This window comes from Mucor velutinosus (assembly GCF_035048745.1).
Source record: "Mucor velutinosus strain NIH1002 chromosome Unknown tig00001564, whole genome shotgun sequence".
Taxonomy (NCBI): Eukaryota; Fungi; Mucoromycota; class Mucoromycetes; order Mucorales; family Mucoraceae; genus Mucor; species Mucor velutinosus.
In genome coordinates this window covers 352767-375750 of record NW_027041906.1, presented here as the reverse complement: position 1 = coordinate 375750, position 22984 = coordinate 352767, and the positions used below count along the sequence as shown (strand labels likewise).

General features: G+C 40.5%; 12 protein-coding genes and 1 non-coding gene across 13 annotated transcripts; 5 read left to right on the top strand and 8 right to left on the bottom strand.

The window, feature by feature from the left end:
• Positions 1-8: 8 nt before the first annotated feature.
• ENT3_2 (Epsin-3, clathrin recruitment and traffic between the Golgi and endosome) lies at positions 9-740 on the bottom strand (the record flags this gene model as incomplete). Its single annotated transcript, XM_064829609.1, has 1 exon — positions 9-740. The coding sequence occupies one exon, from the start codon at positions 738-740 to the stop codon at positions 9-11; it is 732 nt and encodes a 243-aa protein (XP_064682111.1).
• An 825-nt stretch (positions 741-1565) lies between these two features.
• CCT4 (T-complex protein 1 subunit delta) lies at positions 1566-2882 on the bottom strand (the record flags this gene model as incomplete). The annotated part of the gene is made up of 4 exons (XM_064829608.1): positions 1566-2431; positions 2500-2586; positions 2644-2748; positions 2819-2882. 4 exons carry the CDS (start codon positions 2880-2882, stop codon positions 1566-1568), a joined length of 1122 nt encoding a protein of 373 aa, XP_064682110.1.
• Positions 2883-5117: 2235 nt separating this feature from the next.
• ATC70_010389 (uncharacterized protein) lies at positions 5118-6107 on the top strand (the record flags this gene model as incomplete). Its single annotated transcript, XM_064829607.1, has 6 exons — positions 5118-5269; positions 5327-5369; positions 5448-5537; positions 5597-5689; positions 5754-5822; positions 5877-6107. The coding sequence occupies 6 exons, from the start codon at positions 5118-5120 to the stop codon at positions 6105-6107; spliced, it is 678 nt and encodes a 225-aa protein (XP_064682109.1).
• Positions 6108-6112: 5 nt separating this feature from the next.
• On the bottom strand, positions 6113-8676 carry ATC70_010388 (uncharacterized protein; the record flags this gene model as incomplete). The annotated part of the gene is made up of 3 exons (XM_064829606.1): positions 6113-7233; positions 7290-8388; positions 8449-8676. The coding sequence occupies 3 exons, from the start codon at positions 8674-8676 to the stop codon at positions 6113-6115; spliced, it is 2448 nt and encodes an 815-aa protein (XP_064682108.1).
• A 318-nt stretch (positions 8677-8994) lies between these two features.
• Positions 8995-9875, top strand: ATC70_010387 (uncharacterized protein; the record flags this gene model as incomplete). The annotated part of the gene is made up of 5 exons (XM_064829605.1): positions 8995-9010; positions 9094-9113; positions 9176-9400; positions 9478-9546; positions 9597-9875. 5 exons carry the CDS (start codon positions 8995-8997, stop codon positions 9873-9875), a joined length of 609 nt encoding a protein of 202 aa, XP_064682107.1.
• Positions 9876-10126: 251 nt separating this feature from the next.
• On the top strand, positions 10127-10946 carry RGA2_2 (Rho-type gtpase-activating protein; the record flags this gene model as incomplete). The annotated part of the gene is made up of 3 exons (XM_064829604.1): positions 10127-10261; positions 10337-10511; positions 10579-10946. The coding sequence occupies 3 exons, from the start codon at positions 10127-10129 to the stop codon at positions 10944-10946; spliced, it is 678 nt and encodes a 225-aa protein (XP_064682106.1).
• A 166-nt stretch (positions 10947-11112) lies between these two features.
• On the top strand, positions 11113-12399 carry JIP5_2 (WD repeat-containing protein jip5; the record flags this gene model as incomplete). Its single annotated transcript, XM_064829603.1, has 2 exons — positions 11113-11331; positions 11386-12399. The coding sequence occupies 2 exons, from the start codon at positions 11113-11115 to the stop codon at positions 12397-12399; spliced, it is 1233 nt and encodes a 410-aa protein (XP_064682105.1).
• A 1543-nt stretch (positions 12400-13942) lies between these two features.
• Positions 13943-15854, bottom strand: ATC70_010384 (uncharacterized protein; the record flags this gene model as incomplete). The annotated part of the gene is made up of 3 exons (XM_064829602.1): positions 13943-15191; positions 15250-15485; positions 15606-15854. 3 exons carry the CDS (start codon positions 15852-15854, stop codon positions 13943-13945), a joined length of 1734 nt encoding a protein of 577 aa, XP_064682104.1.
• A 935-nt stretch (positions 15855-16789) lies between these two features.
• Positions 16790-17161, top strand: PSE1 (importin subunit beta-3; the record flags this gene model as incomplete). Its single annotated transcript, XM_064829601.1, has 1 exon — positions 16790-17161. One exon carries the CDS (start codon positions 16790-16792, stop codon positions 17159-17161), a length of 372 nt encoding a protein of 123 aa, XP_064682103.1.
• A 984-nt stretch (positions 17162-18145) lies between these two features.
• ATC70_010382 (uncharacterized protein) lies at positions 18146-19318 on the bottom strand (the record flags this gene model as incomplete). The annotated part of the gene is made up of 4 exons (XM_064829600.1): positions 18146-18320; positions 18380-18717; positions 18769-18935; positions 18988-19318. 4 exons carry the CDS (start codon positions 19316-19318, stop codon positions 18146-18148), a joined length of 1011 nt encoding a protein of 336 aa, XP_064682102.1.
• Positions 19319-19434: 116 nt separating this feature from the next.
• On the bottom strand, positions 19435-19674 carry ATC70_010381 (uncharacterized protein; the record flags this gene model as incomplete). Its single annotated transcript, XM_064829599.1, has 2 exons — positions 19435-19596; positions 19654-19674. 2 exons carry the CDS (start codon positions 19672-19674, stop codon positions 19435-19437), a joined length of 183 nt encoding a protein of 60 aa, XP_064682101.1.
• A 678-nt stretch (positions 19675-20352) lies between these two features.
• Positions 20353-21104, bottom strand: ATC70_010380 (uncharacterized protein; the record flags this gene model as incomplete). The annotated part of the gene is made up of 4 exons (XM_064829598.1): positions 20353-20752; positions 20806-20843; positions 20904-20965; positions 21029-21104. 4 exons carry the CDS (start codon positions 21102-21104, stop codon positions 20353-20355), a joined length of 576 nt encoding a protein of 191 aa, XP_064682100.1.
• A 159-nt stretch (positions 21105-21263) lies between these two features.
• ATC70_010379 lies at positions 21264-21336 on the bottom strand. The gene has a single exon. It is a non-coding gene; the product is annotated as a tRNA-Lys (tRNA).
• Between the last annotated feature and the right edge of the window lie 1648 nt (positions 21337-22984).

Here is a 22984-nt window from a genome sequence, read left to right as displayed (position 1 = left end):
AAAATGAATCAGTTTCGCAGCATTTGCTTGTTGGCTGTCTTGTCTTTCGTGATTGTATCCACAGTATCTACAAATCCCACCAGGATATAGCGCTCTCCTTGAGTGATATCAATGCCGCTATGCATCACTCGAGCAGCATGGTAAGCAGCATCGCCTTGCTTCAAATGAATCACTTTGTCAATGCTGCCATAGTAAGTGCCGCCACCTTGAAAATCGTCCTCATGGCTAATGAGTAACGTCAGCGAGAAGAGGCATCCGTCTGTATGTAATCTTAGGCCCTTTTGTCCGTTTGCCGAGTATTTGACGAGGAAGATATCTCTGAACTCGAGATCAAGTGTCTTGAATCCGTAATGATCTGCTAGCTCCTCAAACAGGCGATCTTTGATGAGCGTTTCCAGAAAGGCGAGCTGGTCATGGTTGCGTATGGGGATATCTGTTGTTGCAAAGGCTGAATGTCGATCTGTGGTCCACTCTGTTTCAAGGCGGCAGGTATCGAGGACATGTCGACATTCGCCTTGGGAAAGTAATTGACAATGTAACCCTGGTATGTCCATCTTTCCTGATCGAGTCCTGCTAAACACAAGTCTGTTTTCGGCTATTGTGCGTTGATTGGGATCGGATGACAGACTAGAAATCTTTTTCTCCACTTGTTTATTGAGATGATGCCGTCTCTCATCAAGGTCTTTTTGTTCTTGCTGGGAGAGATCACCAAATAAATCAAAAGAGAGTGTACTTGGCATAATGTTTGCTTTGTCGCAGAAAAATGGAAATTGTATAACGAAAAAAAAAAAATCTGCAAGCCGTCAAGCAAAGATCAAGCTATTCCCGATGTAAAAAAAGTAGCGTCATAAGAGCAAATGAAACAGATGTCGCTCTATAGGAACCAGGTTGAATACACTTGGTTTGCGGTAACTTTTCCTTTCTGAATTGCCACATTCACTTCAATATTTGATGATTGAAGAAGATCAGCCTGTCAAAAGCTTATTGCTGCAGGGCAGTAGGAATGTTTCAAGACATCCAAGCGTCCAACATTAGATAAGATCTGCAATTCCATTGAAAATTCAAAACAGAAATCCAAACCTTAAATTTTGACAGGCAACTGTTCATCTAGTAACTGATTTTGTGATGGACAACTGTACCTATCAGCGACCTACATCAACGAATATAGTCTGGCATTCATCAAACGTAGAGATCGGCCATGTTTGTACAAATAGACTAAATCATTGTCGCATATACAAAAAGACTTGGTAACTGTACATCATGTGTATCAAAATATGTTTGTTATTCTCAACAAAAAGTTTGTGTTTATGTTTGTTCGATACATCCATCTGTTGAGCTACAGTACACAGTGTTTCATTGTCAATGACCTGATGGTTTCAGATTTTATATTTTTATTACTATTACAAGAAATGTTTGGTATACAAAAAATAATATGCAATATGAGAGAGAGAAAGAGAGTGCGTGTGTGAAATATGTATAATGGATGGAGTTGTGTGTGTGTGGGTGTGGGTGTGTGTGTGTGTTATAATATAAATGTCAATGGTATATATAATGGATGTATAAAATTAGGCCCATTTTCCTAGTAAAGCCATTAAACCAGCACCACAGTACATTGAGATGAAACAAACGAATTTACGAAGGAAAGGAGCTTGACGGAATTCAGCATTCTGGTTGATTTCTTGGCTCATGAGAGAAATGTAGGCATTGTACAGCAAGATACCGGCAGAAAGAGAATCGAGGATGGCGCTTGCAAGGACCGAAGAAGAAGAATTGGGGTTAAAGGAAGCGTGGATACCAATACCAATAGCACATCCAATGGGTGTCATAATGATGAACAAGACACCCATCAAAGCAGGACGCTTCCACCCCTTGATGTTCATATCATTGATACGTGTGCCCAAGGCAACACCCTCAAAGAACTGGTGAAAGACAAGAGCAATCAGTAGTGTGATGAATTCGTCATTTCCTGTATTGGCCAACGTGATGCCAACAATGATTGAGTGCATCACAATGCCTAGTTCTAGAATAAGCGTGCCAATATGCTTGAATGCTTCTTCTTCCTCGAATAAACCGGCGCTGTGAACATGATCATGTCCGTGATCAGCACACACTGTTGTTGTTTGTTGTTGTTCAATGGGCGAGTTTCCAGCAGTCGTGTCTGTAGAACTGGTTTCCAAGGATGCGCTACTTTGCTGTGTCTTTTCGAGATCCAGAGACTTGTTCTCGGCTGCCTTTTTAGCACGAATTCTTTCGATATTGGACACTGCAGCTAGTTCAAGTAATTGAAGAGCGAACGATGAAATCATACAAAAGACGCCTGCGAATGCACCATACGTTTGCCACCCGGCATCAAGACATGGGCTACCAAAATTTGCCAATGCCTCTGGTAACATGTGAACAAATGCAGTTGCCAAAATGACACCAGTACCGACTAAAAAAAAAAACCATTGTTACTCATGTGTCATTATGTTGTACATACATGTCGAATAAACCACTTACAAAATTTCCCCATTGTGAGCATCCAGTCTCTGGAGCTTCCCTTGTCATAAGGAGAGATGCGGTGCATAATGATAGGAGTGAAGACACCTATTGTGGAATGTGTTAATTAAGATGTGTATATCACAAGGCATAAAATAACGTTACCAAGAGCACTGGTACCAAAGATGATGAAGAGGGCGCCTACTCGCAATGGCATATTGTATTCATGGTTGATCTCTGCGGCACATTCATCTTGGACGTCAGTGGTAGCTATAGAAACAATACAGTGAGTAAGCTGTCAGATATATTTTGTCGAGACGGGATAAATCGAAAAGTTTACCTTCTTGAGCGTAAGCACAAGCAATGATGGCTGACAAAATCAAACAAAGTCTCCAATACGACATGACAAAAACAAGTATTGGCTATGACGGGCAACGTTGATATAGTGAAATACACAAGGTAAAAGGAAGAAGAAGAAGAAGAACAGTAATGTAACATTTGGATTTTTTTTTTTTAATATGACCATCAAGGTGTTCAAAATGAGTACCTTGACAGTGATGGTGTTTCGTTTCGGATAATCAATCAGACCAATAAGACTCAAAAATTTCTGCTTCAAATCAGTAAAATTTTTGCTTGGAGTCACTTATCATGTTGGCTCGCAACTGACAAGGTACTCACTTTAATTCCGTCCTTATTCCGTGAAACCCTGAAGATTTGATTTGATATAACAGAGGGAATGGATAGGCATGCAAGACCCACGTATTACTACAAAGCCGGCATGGGATGACCCTTCTACCCTAAAAGAATGAGTGGATCATCAACACCTTGATGGAATGCAAGCAAAAGCAAATGCCAGGATAAATGTTTTGCAACTGTTCACGAAACAAAAGACGTTATTCCATGAAACGAGTAGCGAGTGCATCGCTTAGCTTATTCAGATGTGTCAAAGTTTGCAATAGATACATCAGATCAAACGTGAGCAAAGTGAATACATTTGATGGTTTACGCCCATGACATCTCAGTGAGACAGGACGCTCTGATAGCATTTTTACTCACTCGACATGAAACCATGTTATTAGAAAAGTGCCATCTTTACTAGGATAATCAGAGCAACGTGTAGCTAAAGCCGTACCTGTTTTCGTATGAATGCAGTAGCCGATCAATCTCGCTACGCTCGAAGACGGCGTCGTGCAGCGGGCTCTCGCCGAAGACATTCCAATCAGAGATAATATAAATCTGGCATAAAAGTAAATGTTAAACAATCAGTTGATAGTAAACAAAAAAAAGGACTATATCAGAGTCAAGAGGGGGGGGGAGATATCCATTCGCTGATATTGCTCATGAGGTGGCGACACAAGACCGGCTATGCGTAAATACAGGCCTTGTGTAAGATCTACAGTGACATTCTGAGATATTGTCATTGCAAAAGACACTTTTATGAGGCAAGCCACTCTAAAAAGATATTCGGGCTAATCAATCGTCCTTTCTACTCCATTATCCCTATTTAATCAGCATCACAATCATCATTGTCATCATCAGAAAGGCATTTGGGTCAGCCAGCAGCAGCGCCGCCCGCGAAAATCAGTTTAAACTCAGACTTATTTTTTCTGCTCAAGATTGGCCAAGTCTCGTGCTTTATCGACCTGTTTAATGTTTTTTGCGAAATTCGACTATATATACTGTGATAATCGTCCGATGCTTCCTAATACATCCTAAGAGCACTTTTCAAGGCGCATCCAATGGTACCAAGTAAGATAGATGTTTTGAATAAACTTACCGAATAATTTACGAAAATACGAAAAGAGGTTTCTGGCCAAAGTGTCGAAATTTTGCATATCAAAGTTCCACAAAGATGATTTCAGGGGCTACGTTGGATCGACAGATACATTTTGAATTAATATATACCATAGTAAAAGTTTTCATTATCAAGGTCAAAAACGCGATCGTTTGATTTTCGATGAAAACCATGAGGGGTACCTCATGCTTTTTGGTCGATTTTTGGCCATGTTTTTTGGGTCCTCAAAAAATTGAGCAACGGTGTCAGGAAGTTACTACTGCTCGAGTACAATTGTTTGGCGTCATTCCGGTGGCTCAGAAAGGTCTACATGTCAAGATATGATGGTCTGAAAACTGTCCAATTTGGTTGTATTTTTGCTGTATGGCTTTTGTTTACACGGCTTGAATCACATCCTTGGTAGCTGAATCTTCTGGAAGAGTAGTTCTACAACCTGTGCAATTTCTAATTCGAATAGGAGACATATTGACTTTGGTAAAGCAAATTTTGATGTGTTATGTTGTTCGCAAACTGATTAAATAATGGGAATAAGAAGCCGAATTTGCTGCTTAAATACTATGGTTTTGCAACTTATATTCGCTACGGCAAAGCCGTCATTAAGACCAATGCTATCAAGTATTGGAGTCAATGCCTGATTGGCATGGTTTTACACCCTTGCTTCGCTACGATATAACCCTCAATAAGAAGGCCAATGTTACCAAGTGTTGGATTAGACACCTGATGTCCAATATGATTAGCTTGAACCTAATTTCCAACTCATTCATAAAATGTCATCATTCCTGTTCCTATTGGCTTTTTCTTCAAAAGGCTTTATTTTAGCTTTTTGTTCTTGTACATTGTCATCATGTCCACTACAGCCTCCCAACAACCAGACATTGACGAGTCTATTCAGGACATTCAATCTGGTAGCAAGGAAAACAACCCACATTCAGACGGTATCTGGGTATTTGGCTATGGCTCTTTGATATGGAAGCCACCAATTCATTACGAACAAAAGTAACTTGTCAACAAAAGCATGCCACTGTAATTGATGATAAATTGACGTATCAACAGGCAGATTGGATACATCAAGAACTATGTAAGAAGGTTCTGGCAGGTAACATTTGATGCTAGGTTTGCAGTACGATAGATGGACATCTGACCTTGTGTGTTTGCATGATGGAACAAAAAATAGCACAGTGAAGACCATAGAGGTACCCCTGAAAAGCCAGGTCGAGTAGTGACATTGATTCCCTATAATGAATGGAAAACAATCGAGAGTGTGGTAAGATGGTGGCGTAAACCTGAGTGGATGTGCGGCATTGACGGAATGGACACATACAGGAAGGACATGATAAGGTGACATGGGGTGTTGCATTCAAGATTCCTTCAGATGATGTGGAAGCCACAAGAGCGTATTTAGACCATAGAGAGAAGGTAGCGTGTATGCATTTGGGTACATGACACCGTCAACAAGACTAAACATCTCACACACACAAAGAATGGCTATACCGTGCATACGGTGGATGTCTTTAGCTTGGAGGACGATGAAACACCTGCTGTTAGAAATGTAGCCATCATGTAGTAGTATACACTTGCACAGTATCTCATTCCTCTCTGATAGGCGTTGGTGTACATTGGAACCACGGATAACGAAGCCTATGTAGGGCCTGCGCCAGCTGACAAGATTGCTCAACAAATTCACGATTCTTATGGTCCATCCGGCTGGAATGCAGAATACCTATTGAATCTGGCAGATGCGCTTCGGGAGATCAGCCCTGGTGTCAAGGACGACCATGTATTTGAATTAGAGAGACGGGTCAAGAAGATTATAGACGATAGCAGTAAGCAATAAACAATTTATTCTATCAAAAAAGCAATATACAAGATACAGGACATGCTGAGTGACATGACAACACATGTCATTGTCAATATAGCAGCACGAGAAAACCGTTCTCCTAGATTTGGTGGCTGTGTTGGTGGGGATAAGGGTATGTTTTTGATGTTGCAATGGTTGCTACTGCAACTAGCAATGCTACTGCTACTTTTACTACTGCTGAATGAACGGTGCTTTCTATGATGATGATGATGTTGTAGCAGTAGAGGCTCTTTTTCAAAACTTCTAAACTTTCTGGGCCAGAATGTCTGAAGCAAGAACGAGCTGAATGTGATGGTTTCCCTCTCGTATACAGAGACAATGGGCAGATGGCTACCTAGACTGCTGCTGCTGCTGTTGCCATAACCCCTGTCCATCATACATTGCTGCTGTTCGCTTAAGAGTATCCTGTCTATACAACTCTTGCAGTTGGTTGGATCAGATCGAGAGGATGTGGGATGATCAAAGCTGCAATACGAGTCAAATGACCTTCTCATACCACTTCTGCTTTGCTGTCGAAAGCAGCCATCTTGGGGATGCAGTAGTGGTGAATTAGCATTGGTATGGGTAGGCGATTCTTCTGCTGGTTGTTGTTTCCCATCCAAATCATCGTCGTAGCACGTAATGATGGTGGCAATGGTATTTGCACTGCTGCTTCTACTGCTACTCTCACCACTTGTTGTTGTTTGTATACTATCCAGACTGTGTTTAGAAGTAATGATACCTTGTTTCCTATGCTGTTGTTGTGGCGTTTGCCCTTGGATCAACAAAGGCTCATGTCCGGTGTCATTCATGCGAATCGACATCCAATCTGGCGTTGGCAAATCTTTGGACAGTGTTGCCATACCATGCAAGTAGGCAGAGAATCCGTCTACAGGCGTAAGCATGCCACATCTCATTAATTGCATCAACCATTCGTTTTCTGCATGGTCTGTACTTGCCGTGGTGGTGATGCCAACAACGCAGTATGGAAATGGATCTTCTGCTTTTGTTTGCTGCCAGATAGTGTCTTGTGTCGAGCACATGCTGATATCTGAATCGATCGAGATGGTGATAGACTGGTCCATTGAGGTATAAACAATGCGGTTCTGGGTTACTTTGAACACTGTATTTGCCTTGAGCATGAGTAACACAGTCAATAGAAAGGACGCTTATCATTACCTGGCTGTAGCTGCCTTGTATGCACTTGATATTCCATCGAAAGACACGCATCCCTCATTCCATGTATTGCATCATCTGAGCTTACAGTGTTTCCATCTGCGTGGTACTGGCATGAATCTTTGGACAATATGCTGCCAAGAGAAAATGACCCAGAAAGCCACGGCTGTAGATGTTTTGATTTGAGCCAAACTCGCTGTTGCACCCACGCCTGCTCTGTGCTATTCGCGTCGTACACTTTTTGCTCCACCATGGCATGAGGACTGTGAGTATCTAAGCTGCTGATACTATCGTACCATCGAGCACGGGTCATGAAGATTGTCTGTCTCTTATCAAGTCTCTGTGTATACCCGCTCAATTGAGGCGTATCCATGTACAACGTGGTCATTTTGTATTGATGGTCGCATGTGTGATGTCTGTCAGAATAGCCAATTTCGTTCACTGCTAGAGCTCTGAAAGCGGTATCATCTTGAGCTATCGTCATCTTGTCAGAGAGATACAGCATGATTTCAAGCATGTTGCTTGGATGAAGCCAATAAGTGTGATATTGCTGTTGTGGTGGTGATTGTAGACACATGTCTGATGATGGCCTTGTTTCACAAGAATGAATAGAACAAGACAAAGGCGAATATGCTAATGAACCATGGTTAGTCCTCTTGGATGCATGATTATTTGTGTTGGCTTGTTGCTGTTGTTGTTGAAGCAGTGCCACGTGGGAATCCTTGCTGTTATCAGTCTCGGCCTTGGTGTCATCCAGTTGTTGTGCCTTGAAGAATGTGGATATGCGGTAATAGGGTGATACCGATGAACTGGTCAAATACAAGAAATTTGCCTCTATGGCTAGCTTGTGGTATTCCATGGCATCTGTCCAAAAGGGCTTGCGGAAAACTACCTTGTGCACATCATTGTCACTGGTTGAATCATACTGCATAAACAAGCGTAGAAATCCACAGTAATTCAGCTTTGCAAATCTGTACAGCTGGAGGATCTCCAATGTGAGTGATTGAAAAGTAGCTGAAAGCATGGTGCATCTCTTTTGGTCTTGAAATGCCATGATGCGTCTGTCAATTTCGCCTCTTTTCAGCATGTAAAACTCGTATATCTATAGTATATTCAGTGAGTTCGCTTGATGTATTTAAATATATCATACGAAATGCCCTACTCTGATCCACTCATCCTGCAACCTACTACTCACGATACGACTATCCTGAGCAGCGGTCATCTCTCTTTGCAGCATCTCATAATCCATATAGTAGAATCGCCAGGGCGTGTATCTGGCAGCCTGCCAATGCTGGTCAAACTGTTCCAGTGCAGCCATGTCAGACAACGTACCTCTCCCGATAGACACAGTGGGCAGCCAATGTGGCAGGTGGACTGATTTGCTAGACATTTTACAGAGGGAGAAAAAGAAAAGAAAGAAGAGGGAAACCTCCAACAAGTTTCATATGATGCTATTTACCAGTAAATATTATTGTTCGGGACATCCATATCATGATAAAATCAAGCTCTTGTGCCTAGAACTGTGTGTGTTTCGTAACCGAGCAACAACCTGCCTATAACAAATAGAATTGCATGATCTGGCTTCCAACAAACCCAATCTTGATCAGTGTGTAGACGATGCTGCTATTCAAAAAATAACCTACAAAAAAAGATACCAAGCATTTTCTTTTCCTTTTTGTCCTTTTTCATCCCCTCAAAGATATCCAATATGAACGGTTTAGAAAGTACGACTGCAATACAGGCTTCTGAAATCAGGTTTTGCACATGTAAAAATAGTAACATTTGATATTAAATTATTTCTGTTTAGACCAGCTTTTTCAGTTAAAGGTAAATTACCAAAGGCGTACGTGTTGTGTGCCTTTGAGCTAAGCACCATCGTTTTATCACAGTTTACAGCGAAACAACTCAATAAACAATCCAAGCGCTGCCAAAAAGATGAAACAACCGAGAAGAACAAGCTGAAAAAAGCCATCCAGGACGGTAACATGGAGGGTGCTCGCATATACGCCTCAAATGCTATCCGAAAGAAGAATGAATCCTTGAATCTGCTCAAACTATCCTCTCGTATCGATGCCGTCGCAAGTCGTGTTCAAACTGCCATCACCATGAGAAAGGTACATGTATACACAGACATGCTGTATGATGTCATGGAATATATATGTGTGTGTGCACATACTAACTAATGAATTAGGTATCTAATTCAATGGCTCAAGTGGTTCGAGGCATGGGAAGAGCGATGGATACAATGAATTTAGAGCAGGTAAATACAATGGAGTGCAATATGGTGAGCTACTGCTAAGCATTCGGTAGATCTCCATGGTGATGGATAAATTTGAACAGCAATTCGAAGATCTTGATGTCCAAACAGGCTACATGGAAGGCGCAATGGCAGGCACAACTACCATGAACACACCCCAAGATGAGGTTGATTCGCTTATGCACCAAGTTGCAGATGAACACGGGTTGGAGTTGAATGACGCTTTGAATGAATTGGAGCCAAGCAAGGTCTTGAACGAACCCAAGCAGAAAGAGAAGGAAAAGGACGAGGATAGACTGTTGACGGAAAGACTAAAAGCCTTGAGACAATAAATAAAATGAACGCATAAATTATGATACATGCTCTTACATTACATGTCGTTAGCTTTGGTCTTTTTGCGCGCGAGAAAGATGGAAAGAAAGAACCAGGAAAAAATTGGGTGAATCTCCTTGCATATCATGTATAAATACATATCATCCATACAGCGTTATTGATAAACCATGTATATAAATAAATGCAAATTCATCGATTCTAATCTTTTCTCTCTCTCTCTCTCTCTCTCTCTTTCATTCCCTTTACAAACATGAGTCATCCACTCCACCACCAAATGTCCTTGATCTCTCTCCATTTTCAAACATGGACGCCAGACCATGAAGAAGACTCGTTCTCCAAGAATCTGCTGGATCAATTTGATCAAAAGATGGATCAAGACCAAAACGTAAGTGTGGGCGCCGTCATTTAGGCTTTTTCATGCGTCCTCCTTCCCTCACACAGACTCACCATCTCACTCTAGTCCCATCTTGTCATGGATCAGTCTGATATCAACATGTCGGATACAACATATGAAGAAGATGAGGACGAGCGAAACTTTTCATCTATCGCTTCTAGCCAGCATTTGAATGATATAAATAGAACAAGCATACTTACGAGTACCAGTAGTTTCAAGATCAAAGAACATGAAAATCCAAGTACATCGGCAGCTGCTGTGGTTGCTGCTGCTAGAGCTGCTAGTAAGCAATCCTTTCTACTAGACAGCGATTCCTGCTGCGCTTCAGCTGCCATCTCGATCCAGCGACCACCTCAGCCACAGCCATCACAACCGCAAAAAAAAAAAGCAAAATATACTCAAGAAATCCTCCATGTTCTTTTCTGAAAAGATCATCAAGAAGAAATCCACCCTATTTACGAAGGCTCCACCACCTGCCACACCTACCACAACCACCACAGCAGCACCCCATGATAGACTGAAGCGAAGCTTGGATCAAAAGAAAAGGTCCAGCCCTGGCATCACCATCAAATCACAACCACAACCACAACCACAGCAGCCGTCATCCAATGTGAAATTGACTCCTTGGTGGCGCCGTCTCAACAACTACCTTATTCCACGTGATGATGCTCGCTGAAGGATGCTCTGGGTGAGGTAGGAGGAGGAGGAGGAGGAGGAGGAGAGAGAGAAAGAAGCACAGCAAGAGAGGTGAACGCGAAGTCAATTTATTTACAGTCAAATAAATTTTTGTCCTTTTTTTTCTTTCCTTTCTTTCTTTGTTATATAAAAAGATACAATAAACGATGGTTGCTCCTATTAACGAATACACACTTGAGGAGAATACTGTTTTTTCCATCGTGGGTAAGGGCCTCAAGCTGAACACTGCTGCCGATGTGCAAGAATTTGTTGATACCATCCGTCAAATGGACGACCTTCAAGTCATTAAATTGAGTGGAAATACCATTGGTGTTGAGGCTGGTCAAGCCTTGGGTGAAGCATTAAAGACCAAGACGCAGTTAAAGGTAAGGTTCTGCTCGCCTGTCATTGTCTAACATTCCCACTGACCATCCCCATAGCAAGCTCTTTTATCCGACATCTTTACAGGCCGTTTGCTGTCCGAAATTCCTCTCGCTCTCAAGGCCCTGTGTGATGCCTTTGAACAAGTAGATTTGTTAGAATTAGACTTATCCGACAATGCTTTCGGTCCTGCAGGTGCTCAGCCTTTGATCGACTTTTTATCCAACACAAAAACCCTTCAAACATTGCGTCTCAACAACAATGGTTTGGGTCTGGGTGGCGGTGCCATGATCGCTCAAGCACTTCAAGCCAACGCTGATAACGCTAAAGCAGAGAATCGCCCTAGCTCTCTTCGCACCATTATTTGTGGACGCAATCGTCTCGAAGATGGATCCTCCAAAGCCTTGGCCCGTGCTTTCTCTTCTCATGGTACCTTGGAAGTCGTCCGTATGCCTCAAAACGGTATTCGCCCTGACGGTATTCGCACCATTGTAGAAGGTCTTCGTGATTGTAAAAACTTGCGCCACCTCGATCTTCAGGACAACACATTCACCGTCAAAGGATCCAAAGCTTTGGCTGCTGCTTTGCCTAGCTGGCCCAACCTCGAAATCTTGAACGTCTCTGATTGTTTATTGAGCAAGAAGGGTGGTGCTTATGTGTTCTCTGCTCTTGAGCGCGGTGAAAACAAGCAATTGAAGGAATTGCTGGCTCAATACAACGAAATCCGTGCTGATGCTGTCCAAATTTTAGCTGCTGCTATCAAATCACACTTGAACTTGCTCGAGAAACTTGAATTGAACGGTAACATGTTTGAAGAGGATCATCAAGTGGTTGAGATCTTGAGAGATGCACTTGCTACTTGGGACCATGAGGATGCTTTGGACGAGTTGGATGAAATGGAAGATGTCGATAGTGAAGAAGAGGAAGAAGAAGAAGAGGAGGAGGAGGAGGAAGAACCTGAGCTTGTCAAGGAGGCCGAGGAGGCTGAAGCCAAAGAACCTACAAAGGATGAAAAGTTAGATACAAAGGCAGAAGACGAATTAGCCGAGAAGCTGGCCGAGACACATATCTAAATTATATACATGCGCACACTACAACCAAACTCACATACTACAACATTATATTATACAATAAAACTCACTATATACTCCTTTCGATCTTTAAAATCTTGGCCAACGGTATATGCTTTTACATGTGCAAGCAAACTGATTGAATACAGGGCGATACGCATTGTCATTCATGGCAATCACTTGATGCATGTGGTGTTTGTCATACAACGTTAAATCCCTTCTGGATAGACTATCAGACAAGCTTCATGACAACATACTGTTACCTTTTTATAGGCATTGCGTTGGGCAAAAGATCGCAGGATGTTGTCGCACTATAATCTCAGGTGCTACCAATTGTGATGAAATCCTTATAGAATCGGCCACAGATCACCTTTTGAATCTCGTACAATGCAATGTACCAAATGATTGATTTGACCATCTGCCATATCTATACAGCCTTTGTTTGCGCGATATTATGCTAAAAATCTGCCATATCTGGTCAAATTCAACCGCTCATTTCTCGTCCTACAGTTCGTTTCCAGAGGTCAGGATAGTATTCAATGATTGCTTTTAGATTGTGGATACTTCCTGACGCCTTGGCTAAAAAAATTTTGGGTCATGAAAACATGGTCGAAAACTGCCATTTTTCCATGAGGGATACCTCACGAAAATCGCCGAATTTCAGTTGATCGCGTTTTTCACCTCGAAAACGACATTTTCTTCTATAGTGTTTATAGGATCAAAATGATCCTAGAGACTCATTGCAACGTCTTACATTGCGAAACCGAAAGTTGTATATAAAAAAAATTGACTTTTGCTTCCAAAACCGCATTTTAAACTTTTCAAGATTACTCTTTAGTTTAAAGGAAAAAGTCGTGTGCTCTTGGTACCATCAGAAGCGCCTTGAAAAATGCTACAGAAAAGTGGCTGGTAGCTGGGTAACGTAAATAGTACTTATCTAGTCGAATTTGACCTTGAAGATAGAATTATCACTTTTTAGGTCGAATTTTATCAATCTGAAAAAAAAAAGAAAACGCCGGCGTTTGAAATCGCAGGCTGTTGGGTGGTGGCCATGGTTATCTGTTACAATGCCTGCAGTAAGATATGGATGAAATAGCATCAGAATAAAACCATGATGCATATGTTATGGTTGGAATAGTTTAAGTTGTTATTTTTGTATTCATATAACTATAGGCGTTTGAAAACCAAAACCAAAAGTTGCGAATAATCTGGCGATAGTAAACAGGTTGTAGTCAGGCATGAGGTGATGCTATGATTACCAACTCTCATAGTGATGCCTGTTTCCGACAGACGCCATGCTGTACATACAGTTAGCTATGTTTTGACGCTAATATAAGTATACACAATTCAAAGGGATCGCCCAGTGGAAAATAGCCCCTTATGATGCCTCCGTTACAAGGTAATACAGTGCGCATCAATCTCGGATCTGAAAGAAAAATTGCATAATAAGCTCGAATTTCAGAGCATGAAACTACAAACAATAAAAGCAGATGATGTTTATATAATATGTACAGATGATACAGCTTGAAAATGCAATGCTTTATTATTAAAATTTATCATCAAAAGATGTAAAATTCTTGCTTTTGACCAACATGTGATTCTGGTATATCTCCCAAAGTTTGTTTCCCTCTACGCTATCTTCCACCATCAGTTTGGCCAAATCAAAGTAAGATTCTACCGTCAAATCTTGCATGCCATAGGTTTCCTTGGTCGAGTACTCTAGTTCGTATTCTAAGGGCCTGTCTGTATTCAATTCATTCCACTTGGTGAGATTGGCAAAGTATTGGGAATAGCCTAGCAAGGTACCATGAGGCAAAAGATTGTCTTCATCATCATCGTCATCATCATCGTCATCATCATCGCCATTGTCACCATCATCGTCGTCGCTGTCTTCATCTGGATTGACTTCATATTGATAGATTCTGAACGATGGGTGATAGATAGGTAAAATGGATGGAGATACTTGCACAACAACTAATGGAGGGTGAGGTTTTTCAGGGCTTCTATTCTTGTCATCATCTAATGGCTCTATATTTTGGTACATGTTCTTCAACCATCCCATGTAAGCTTCAATGTTTCTTGCCGTGTGAAAGACTTCATGATCGTCATCCTCATCATGTTGATCTACGTTGCTTTGAAATGCTTGTTGTTGTGGCTGCTGCAGCAAATGATGATCCAGAGCAGGCATAACAGGAACAGACTTTGCATCTTGCCTGCCATCAAACATGAGGAAATGATCCATATTGAGATGGGCAAAGAAATGACCCATAATCACATCAGTGTAGCTTGTGGCAATGCGCATGTATGCTGTCAAGCAGGTGTTCTTGTAATCACGAGGAGATGGTGGGACATGACCGATCACATAGATTTTCTCATTGTCTCTGCGCGCCTTCTTTAATTGGTCTTCAAACCACACGAGTTGAATGGCTGCTGGACTATCAGGGTGTAAACAATTGTGCGCAGCCTTGTTTTTGGTGTAAAAGTACATTGAGTTTAGAGTAAGGACGTTCAAGCGTGGTGCGACTTGTACGACGTAATAGCCCCCTTGACGAAACATGGATCTCTGTTGCATTGGCATCCATGATCTCCACATGCGTTCATAAAACATGAGCAAATCACCATCTATTTCAGCGCCTCCAATCTGGTTATGGGGATAGACATCATTATTACCAAAACTTGGGATAATGGGTATTTTATCATTGACCCAAAACGTATCCATCATCATGTCTGTGACACGTTGATTAAGCTCATACACATGTCTTCTCTTTCTACGACGCTTTTTGTCCCAGTCATGTCTGAGGCATTTTAACGTTAGTTTCATGTTGGACAAGTCTTCTTTCTAGTGGCACCTACTTGGCATTATCGCCTGTCCATACGACGAAATCAAGCTTGTCCTTCCATTCTTTGGAAATCCAGTCCAATGTCTCTTGAGCCAACAGAATCGGTGCATCACATCTCTCTCCAGGTGTTCCGTACTTTCCTGATAAAATGACGGGTTCTTGCTTCTTCTTCTTTTTCTCGGCATACAGATCAGGCAACTGATGGCAAGCTGATTTCACAGTGGCTCCTTGGATATAATCTGGATCAATCTGTAGGAATAGGGAATTCAGTCAGTATGAACAAAACTTCATCCCTTTGTCCTCCCCCCCCTTTATATACAAATACGCAAGCATTTTGCAATCCCTTGTGAAACCCCCTGATGTACTTACATGCATGTCTGTAATATGAAGAAAGTAGCCATGTTGCTTGCTCTTGTAGATGGGTGCTTCTTTGTAGATCTCGGGATACTTGCCTGTCCAGACAGACCATGAAGATGCAGGTACCTGAGACAATGCTAGATTGCTGGTTGTCCAATCTCCAAGAAGGAAGAAGTCTCTTGTAGGCTTCATCAACCAATACCAAACAAACATTGTAATGCAAATCAGGATACCATACGAAAACAGCGCTAGTTTCATCATACTGAGATGCTGGTATATGTGTTTGTAGGTATAAATTGTATTAGTTTGAAAAAGTAGAGAGAAAAAAGAAAAGGAGAAGGAATTATTTATTGATCAGTATTCATATAAATATGTAACATATCAATTGTCAAAATAGTGACTCTTTGTATACATGTAAGATCATGGTAAATGTAATACTTGGATCATCATGAGGTTTTCATTTGAATGATCGTTCGCAGCAACTAATTTCAGTCCAATACTCTAGCCAACATGTCAATAAATCCACATTTTTATTGGAATAGCATCATGCGGTATCTTTTTTTATACACTTCTCTGAATTTAAAGTTATCATACACACTGAAAAGTATAGATCAAGAAATGACTACATTAAGATTTAGGGTTGGGTAACCCACCTGCCATATGATTGCTAGTTTAAGAAGTTTCCTTCCTCAGCCTCTTCTTTGGGCAGCCTTTTCATCTCTTCTTGGTTGCTATATGAATGGCAAATATTTAAGCTTAGATCAGAAATTGCTTGCGCTTGGAAGCCTGAAGGGTAGCTCCATGTTGCAGCAGCGATAAAGCATGATTATACGCCTTGGCTGGATTTCAGATTTACAACCAAATGTGCAGCATCTCAGTTTCAAGTTAAAGAATGCTGATCATTCACCCGCAGTCAAATAATACCCAAGCAATGAGATATACCCAGGAACCAAGGCATCCTGATGCACAGCCGTCTAGAAGCGTAAATGCATGAATTCTTTGATCCACCGAATGCCACTGGATCCCCTCAATTTCAGGTACCAAATCAGCATTTATACAAGCCACTAAAGTTCCATTGCAAACAGTCCATAAATTTTTTAGATGAAAATTTTTTAGCAGCTGCAATAAATAGCAGCGTTCAACATGGAACGCCAGTTTTTAGTTCTTCCTCTCATTCTTTTCATATTTTTTTAAAAATGGCTCCCGTCAAGACCTCCACCGCTGCCGTCAAGAAGTCCAAGTTCGTCATCGACTGTTCTGGTCCTGCTAACGACAAGATCTTTGATGCTGCCGCTTTCGAGAAGTATCTCCATGATCGTATCAAGGTTGACGGTCGCACCAACAACCTCGGTGAAGCTGTTACCATCTCTCGTTCTGCTGATAACAAGATCACTGTTGTCGCCAACATTGCCTTCTCCAAGCGTTACCTCAAGTACCTTACCAAGAAGTTCTTGAAGAAGAACCAAATCCGTGATTGGCTCCGTGTTATTGCCACTGACAAGCAAACCTTCGAACTTCGTTACTTCAACATTGCCAACGATGAAGAGGCCGAGGACGATGAAGAGTAAATTTTATAATTTGCATCTAAAATAAATTTAGTGTTTTCTTCTTTTTTCTTTTGCTTGTTTCTGTTCTCAGAGAATGGATCAAGTGAAGGGAAGGGAGGAAAAGGGTGAGACGAGAACGAACCCTTTAACTGAGTATATCTCTTTTAAAAAAAATCACAATCTCTTTGGAATTAAAATCGAATGAACTCTCGTCGCTGGATGCTACTATTACTATATACCCCTTCATATGGTAGTATCCTGTGCTTGGTTCATCTTTACACATATACATCTATCTTTTTAAACTATGCTGTTGAGTGAGTAATCAATGTCTTCCTTTAAGCCACTGCGATTCTTTGAGAATGCTCTCCGAAAGAGCTTCCAATCCTCAATTTGTCTATCCTGCTACATCTGAGACGAACGTATCAAAGTCTAGGCTAATTATTATTGAAAACTGATGCCCTGGTACGAAGCAACTGCCTGCTGCACTTTGGATTGCATTGCAGCTGCCAATCTAATTGCCTTGATTCATGTCACTGATAATCAACACTAAACATTCTGCGCTTTCTATCCGTATCTTTATTTCAAATTGTCATCCATACTGCAAATATCAATCTAAAATACGTTCATTTCATTTGAAATTAGAAATTGTAATGACAGTAGAGTTGAGGATTGTTGAACTTGACTCTTGCATTGCAAAATTTGCCCTGTCAGCGTCTGTAACCATGGGCCCAATATTAAAGTATTCGAGAGCGATCAAGATGGTGATGGGAATCAGGACAAGACAACCAACTGCCATGCCTATTTTGAGTCCTTTCTCTACAGGCATTTTGATATGTGAAAGATTGATTTGATTTTATTGATAGATAGTTGACGTGTTCCCCATATGAAAATGGCTACAATTTATATATAAACCACCTGACAATAAAACCATCATTGGTGTCATTGAACGGATAAACCAAGCCTGTATGATGCCATTTTGATATCTACATTCTATTCTGTCTGAGCTCATGCTTGACCCTGCCAAGCACACAATCTACCGTCCTCTCCTCCCGTTAAAATGCTTTGTGTTGAATGGTTCCAGTATAATGATCGAACGACATCAGAATGACCACCAGCCACTTTAAGTTGTTGACAGTGTTGAAGCTGTCCAACATTGACATGAAAGAAATCCACTGTACCACTGCAAATCATAGTCAATACAAACCATACCCTTATCATCTCATTCCATTGATAGTTTACCTGTTGTCACCAGTAATTAAATAAAATCGTTGTGCCACTGGATCATAGCTGCAGTCAATAGCATAATCAACGGGTGTCAGTCCAATGGATCGAATATCGCCAAAATTGCAAATGGTATCGCCTTCTAATGTGTGTAGAGAAAACGTTTCGACATGTGTCAAGCAGTACAGATATTCAGCATTAGGGCCAAAGTAGCCTGCTTTGTTAACAGATGATCCAGAGTTGACTACCGAGAGCATAGCTTCTTCTTCATCAAATTCAGTGACATCGTAGTTGTTGAGTAATCCATCAGTTGAACAAGAGATGAATTGTGCTGGTAATGTAGGATGGCATTGGATCTAGACATTGTTAGGATGCTGTCTTTCCAAGAAATTCATTCGTGGTCTTACCTCTGTAATATCATCACCATGGGATTCATCAAATGTATGTAACAATGCGGCATTTCGGGTATCAAAGAATGCCAGATCAGCAGATTGAGTGCTCGTTGAGAATTCAGTGCCTGCAATTGCCATTGTATCGTTGCAATTAAGGTCAAAAGCAGTGAGTGGCTTGCTATCTAGAGTTGCTGTTAGTACACTTAAAAGCGGTGCTGTCATGTTAGGATTTACATTTGAATACTTGTACAGGGCCTGTGGATCCAGCTGCTCTCAGATCCCATCGTTTTAGTGTCTGATCCTCGCTTGCTGTAAATAGGTACTGATCGCTTTTCAGTTTCATTTTAGATATTCTTTCTTGATGAGCCGGGATGGTGTATGATAGTTGCAATGTGCTGAGGTCGTAAAGACGAACAGCGTTGTCTGATGCAGAGGTGATGGCATATTGAGAATTTGCTGATACATCAAATACATAGTCATCGTTGTAACCAAGATCAATGCCTTTGACCAGTTGAAAGGGAGGCAGGATGTCTGTGCAAGTTTGAACGTCTATAGAGCTTGACATGATTCAGTGGTAAGGTGAAGAAAAAAAAAAGTTTTTTGTTTGGAGTTTCAATGAGATTGAGTGCGGTTAAACTGTTCAAGCTTGTGAAGCTCCACCACATAATCAGTTTATTTCAATTAATTTAAAAGCTTTATAAGTTCGTCTTGACCTTTGAGTCGAATCAGCTCTTCAATGGCCTGGTATTTTGTGCCTTCAGCGTTGTTTATCGCCACTTCTTCTTCTTCTTCGTCTTCTGGTGCTGTCGAAGGGTGTGTTGATATCGATAGTGTGTCCTCCATCTACGACGTCTCATTCAGTCACTCATCAAGATGATCAAAAGATTGGCATACACTTACATTGGCAGCATCTAGTAGCATCTGAACGCCATCATTCTGAAACTGTGCTATGTCTTGAAAATCAAATGCTTGCAGGCTCTCAAGCCATTCACTTGCGCCTGATTTGATGTAATCCTGTTGTGTATGCAATGACCTGTAAAAACGATACCTAATTCATTTGATGTTAGAAATAGATTGCCTTGGTGATGTTTATTATAGTATAATCTCACTTTCTTGCATAGCTTAGAAACTCATTTTCAATGTCTGATGCGTTCACATTGTATACAACGCCTCCGTAGTCAACAATTTTGTCTGCTTCTGGAAACGTTAGATCTTCTTCCGGTAGTGCAACTTTTACAACATTGCCATCTTTTTTTACTAGCTTGTGCTTTCGTGCCTAATTCAAACTAGATATAAATAAAGAGTAGACGCATAAAACGGCTGAAGTAGAGTTACATATGATCTGCCATCGTGCTGAGGACATTTCCAATCTTTCAATGAATGTGTGTCAACTGGATATACCAAGCAACTTGCATGCCAATATTTATAACACTGGCAACAGTTAATGGGTTCTGTAGAGTCATTGATGGTTTTTCTGCAGCGGTAACAAACGGGTAAATTAGCCATGATAGAGGATTTTAGGATATAACAAAAGAAAGAAAGCTAGTTGCTTTATTATTACTCCAAATACGCCCATTTTTTTATTGAATCAATTTTTTTTCAAGCACCTTTGTATTTGTATTTTGAGCCCTCTAATTCGTCAAGGCCCTGATAAACTTGATTTATCATATGGAAAGCAAACCAATACATCGTCGTTAATACAAGAGGTATAGCCCAGAAGAACAGCTCAATCGATGTAGCACTACTGAAAAGGCACATTAAAGGTGAGATGAAGCCAGTTACTATTGCAACTGATCCAGTGTATCGCAGAGGAAGTTGAGGTATCGTTGCCATCTTGACTCTGGAGGAACCCAAAAGTGTCAAAATCGACAAAAAAATTGATATCAAGCTGAAGAATACAGCAAAAGTAGGTGATTTTAAGGTTGAGGGTGTGGATTCAAAGATGTCTGCTATTGGGATGGTGGGTATACTTGATTTTTGTAGTAAGACGCTGCCAAATCTATAAGACAAAAATGAGTAAAAGTTGCATTCCAGAATGATAGCCGTCCATACAGTGCTGCTACGAGTAATCCAATAACGACGAGGCCAATCTAAGCATCAGCAAGTTGAGTGCAAGTCTTTAAATAAGATGTCAACCTAAAATTGTCTACCTGAATATGCATATTTGCTGTATCATTTTGCTCACGAAGCTCCTGTAATAATTTCTCTTGCTCTTTCAATTATAACAATGATAAATTTAAATACAAGGCAGGCATATTCTTCAAATAAAACTTACCTTCTTCATCCAAGAATTCTGCTTCTTCCTCGGGATTCTTTACAGATTCCTTCTTTCTAAAATGCAGACCCTCCATAAATGATACAACTAAAATTTAGTATCAAGAAAGAAAAAAAAGAGTCGTGCACATGCGTAAGAAACACTGAATGTCATATGGTGCGTATCCAGGGGTTACAACAATAGCTTCAGCATCGCCAGAAACGTATCACGCATTTTAAATTTTGGCAAAAATGAAAGCCCAACGGGGGGGTCGAACCCCCAACCTTGAGATTAAGAGTCTCACGCTCTACCGATTGAGCTAGCTAGGCATATGTATATATTTGTCGTGCCTAAATTTAGTTTTAAGCCAGATTTAAAGAAAGCGACTATTAGGCATCAGCATATACCCGAAGGTTCAGGAAACTGATAGCAGGCATTGATCTGATTGTCAGTTACTATATCAGTTACTATATCTACTCGAAAGTCCCATTGATTAAGTGATTATCGATCGTAGAAATAGTATAAATATAAGTTGTAAATGCGTTCAATAAACAGCATCTGCAGTGAAATCAGGTTTAATGGATTTCACAAAAAAAAATAAAGCAAAGGTAAAATACAATAGAAATCAACTGTATTTTATTTTGTGTATAAAATGAACTGAAGATCCTGGAATTGAGTAAAAAAAGAAGAGTATTTATACATTTGCAGCTAGCTTGTAGGATTAGTGATGATAGAGAGCAATAGGTTCTGCTATTGCGATATCTGGCAAATGTTGTTGATGTTTGATTTAAAGTGGTAATCAATGCAAGAGCACTGGCCATAAGGGTCGATTTGAGTAACCTTGATGGGTTTGGGTGAGCTATCGTCATAGCATGATTTAATGTAACCTTGATGGTTTAAAGTGTGATGTTTGTTATTGAAGTATGGAACCTTTTATCTGGGATATTGTGCAACTATGGCAGCAGGGCATAGTTGTCGTATTTGAATATGCTTGTTATTGATTTGATTCTATTTGGATAAAGATACCATCACTTATTACGACCATCATGGGTGTGATTGAATACACTGTGATCAGGAGTGATTCATTCACACGATGTGCGATATAAGCATGCATCTTTACTTTAGTATTTTTAAATGGTTTTTTGATGTACATTTGAGCGCTTTCATTAATAGATCCAAATAGCATGAATTTGAATGAGTGCTATTTGATGAACTTTGGTTTTCAATTAAGTTGCGTTTGGGTGGCTATTTCATTACATAGAGAACAAATGAGACGGCGTGCTTCAAAACGTTATATTCAGAACCGCTTGGCGATTGCTTGCTTCGTTGTGATGTGGCAGAAATTTGACGCTGTGTCTTACATTTTAGCCAACTTTGAGTAATGAGCTTCATATAAGATCCTGTTAACTACAGTTGATTAGACATAGTAGATTGATGGATTAGATGTCGAGAAATGTAGTTTTTAACCTCTTGGCGATGACTTGCTTTGCTGGGGTTTGGCGAAAGATCAAATATTTGTTGCACATTTCACAAAAAGGCTGAATAGTTGCACATTTGACTTCTATCACAAAAACTTCCCATAGATTAGAAACAATTGATACTCCGCAAAAGAATACCATGAAGCTCTGCAAAGATGTACATATGTATCATATTTGCGTAGATCTCCTGTGAGTTTGCGGAGATCAAATATGCATAGAGTTACAGCTATTCAGAATGAGAATCCATGGGACTCCAAAATCTATCGACCTTTACATTACGCGTTTCTTGATAGTAAATACCCCTTCAAACTTATATGAAACTTGTAGAGAATTCAAAGGAGAATTTAATTGTATCTATATCAAGTGTTTGCTGTACATTATTCAACTGATATTTGATAAGTTAAATTATGCAATTTTTTCACTGTTTTCTAAAGATTAATCAGTATCTGTCATCAAAACATTTTGTTAAGCATTACTAAACATTGTAGACCAAAAAATT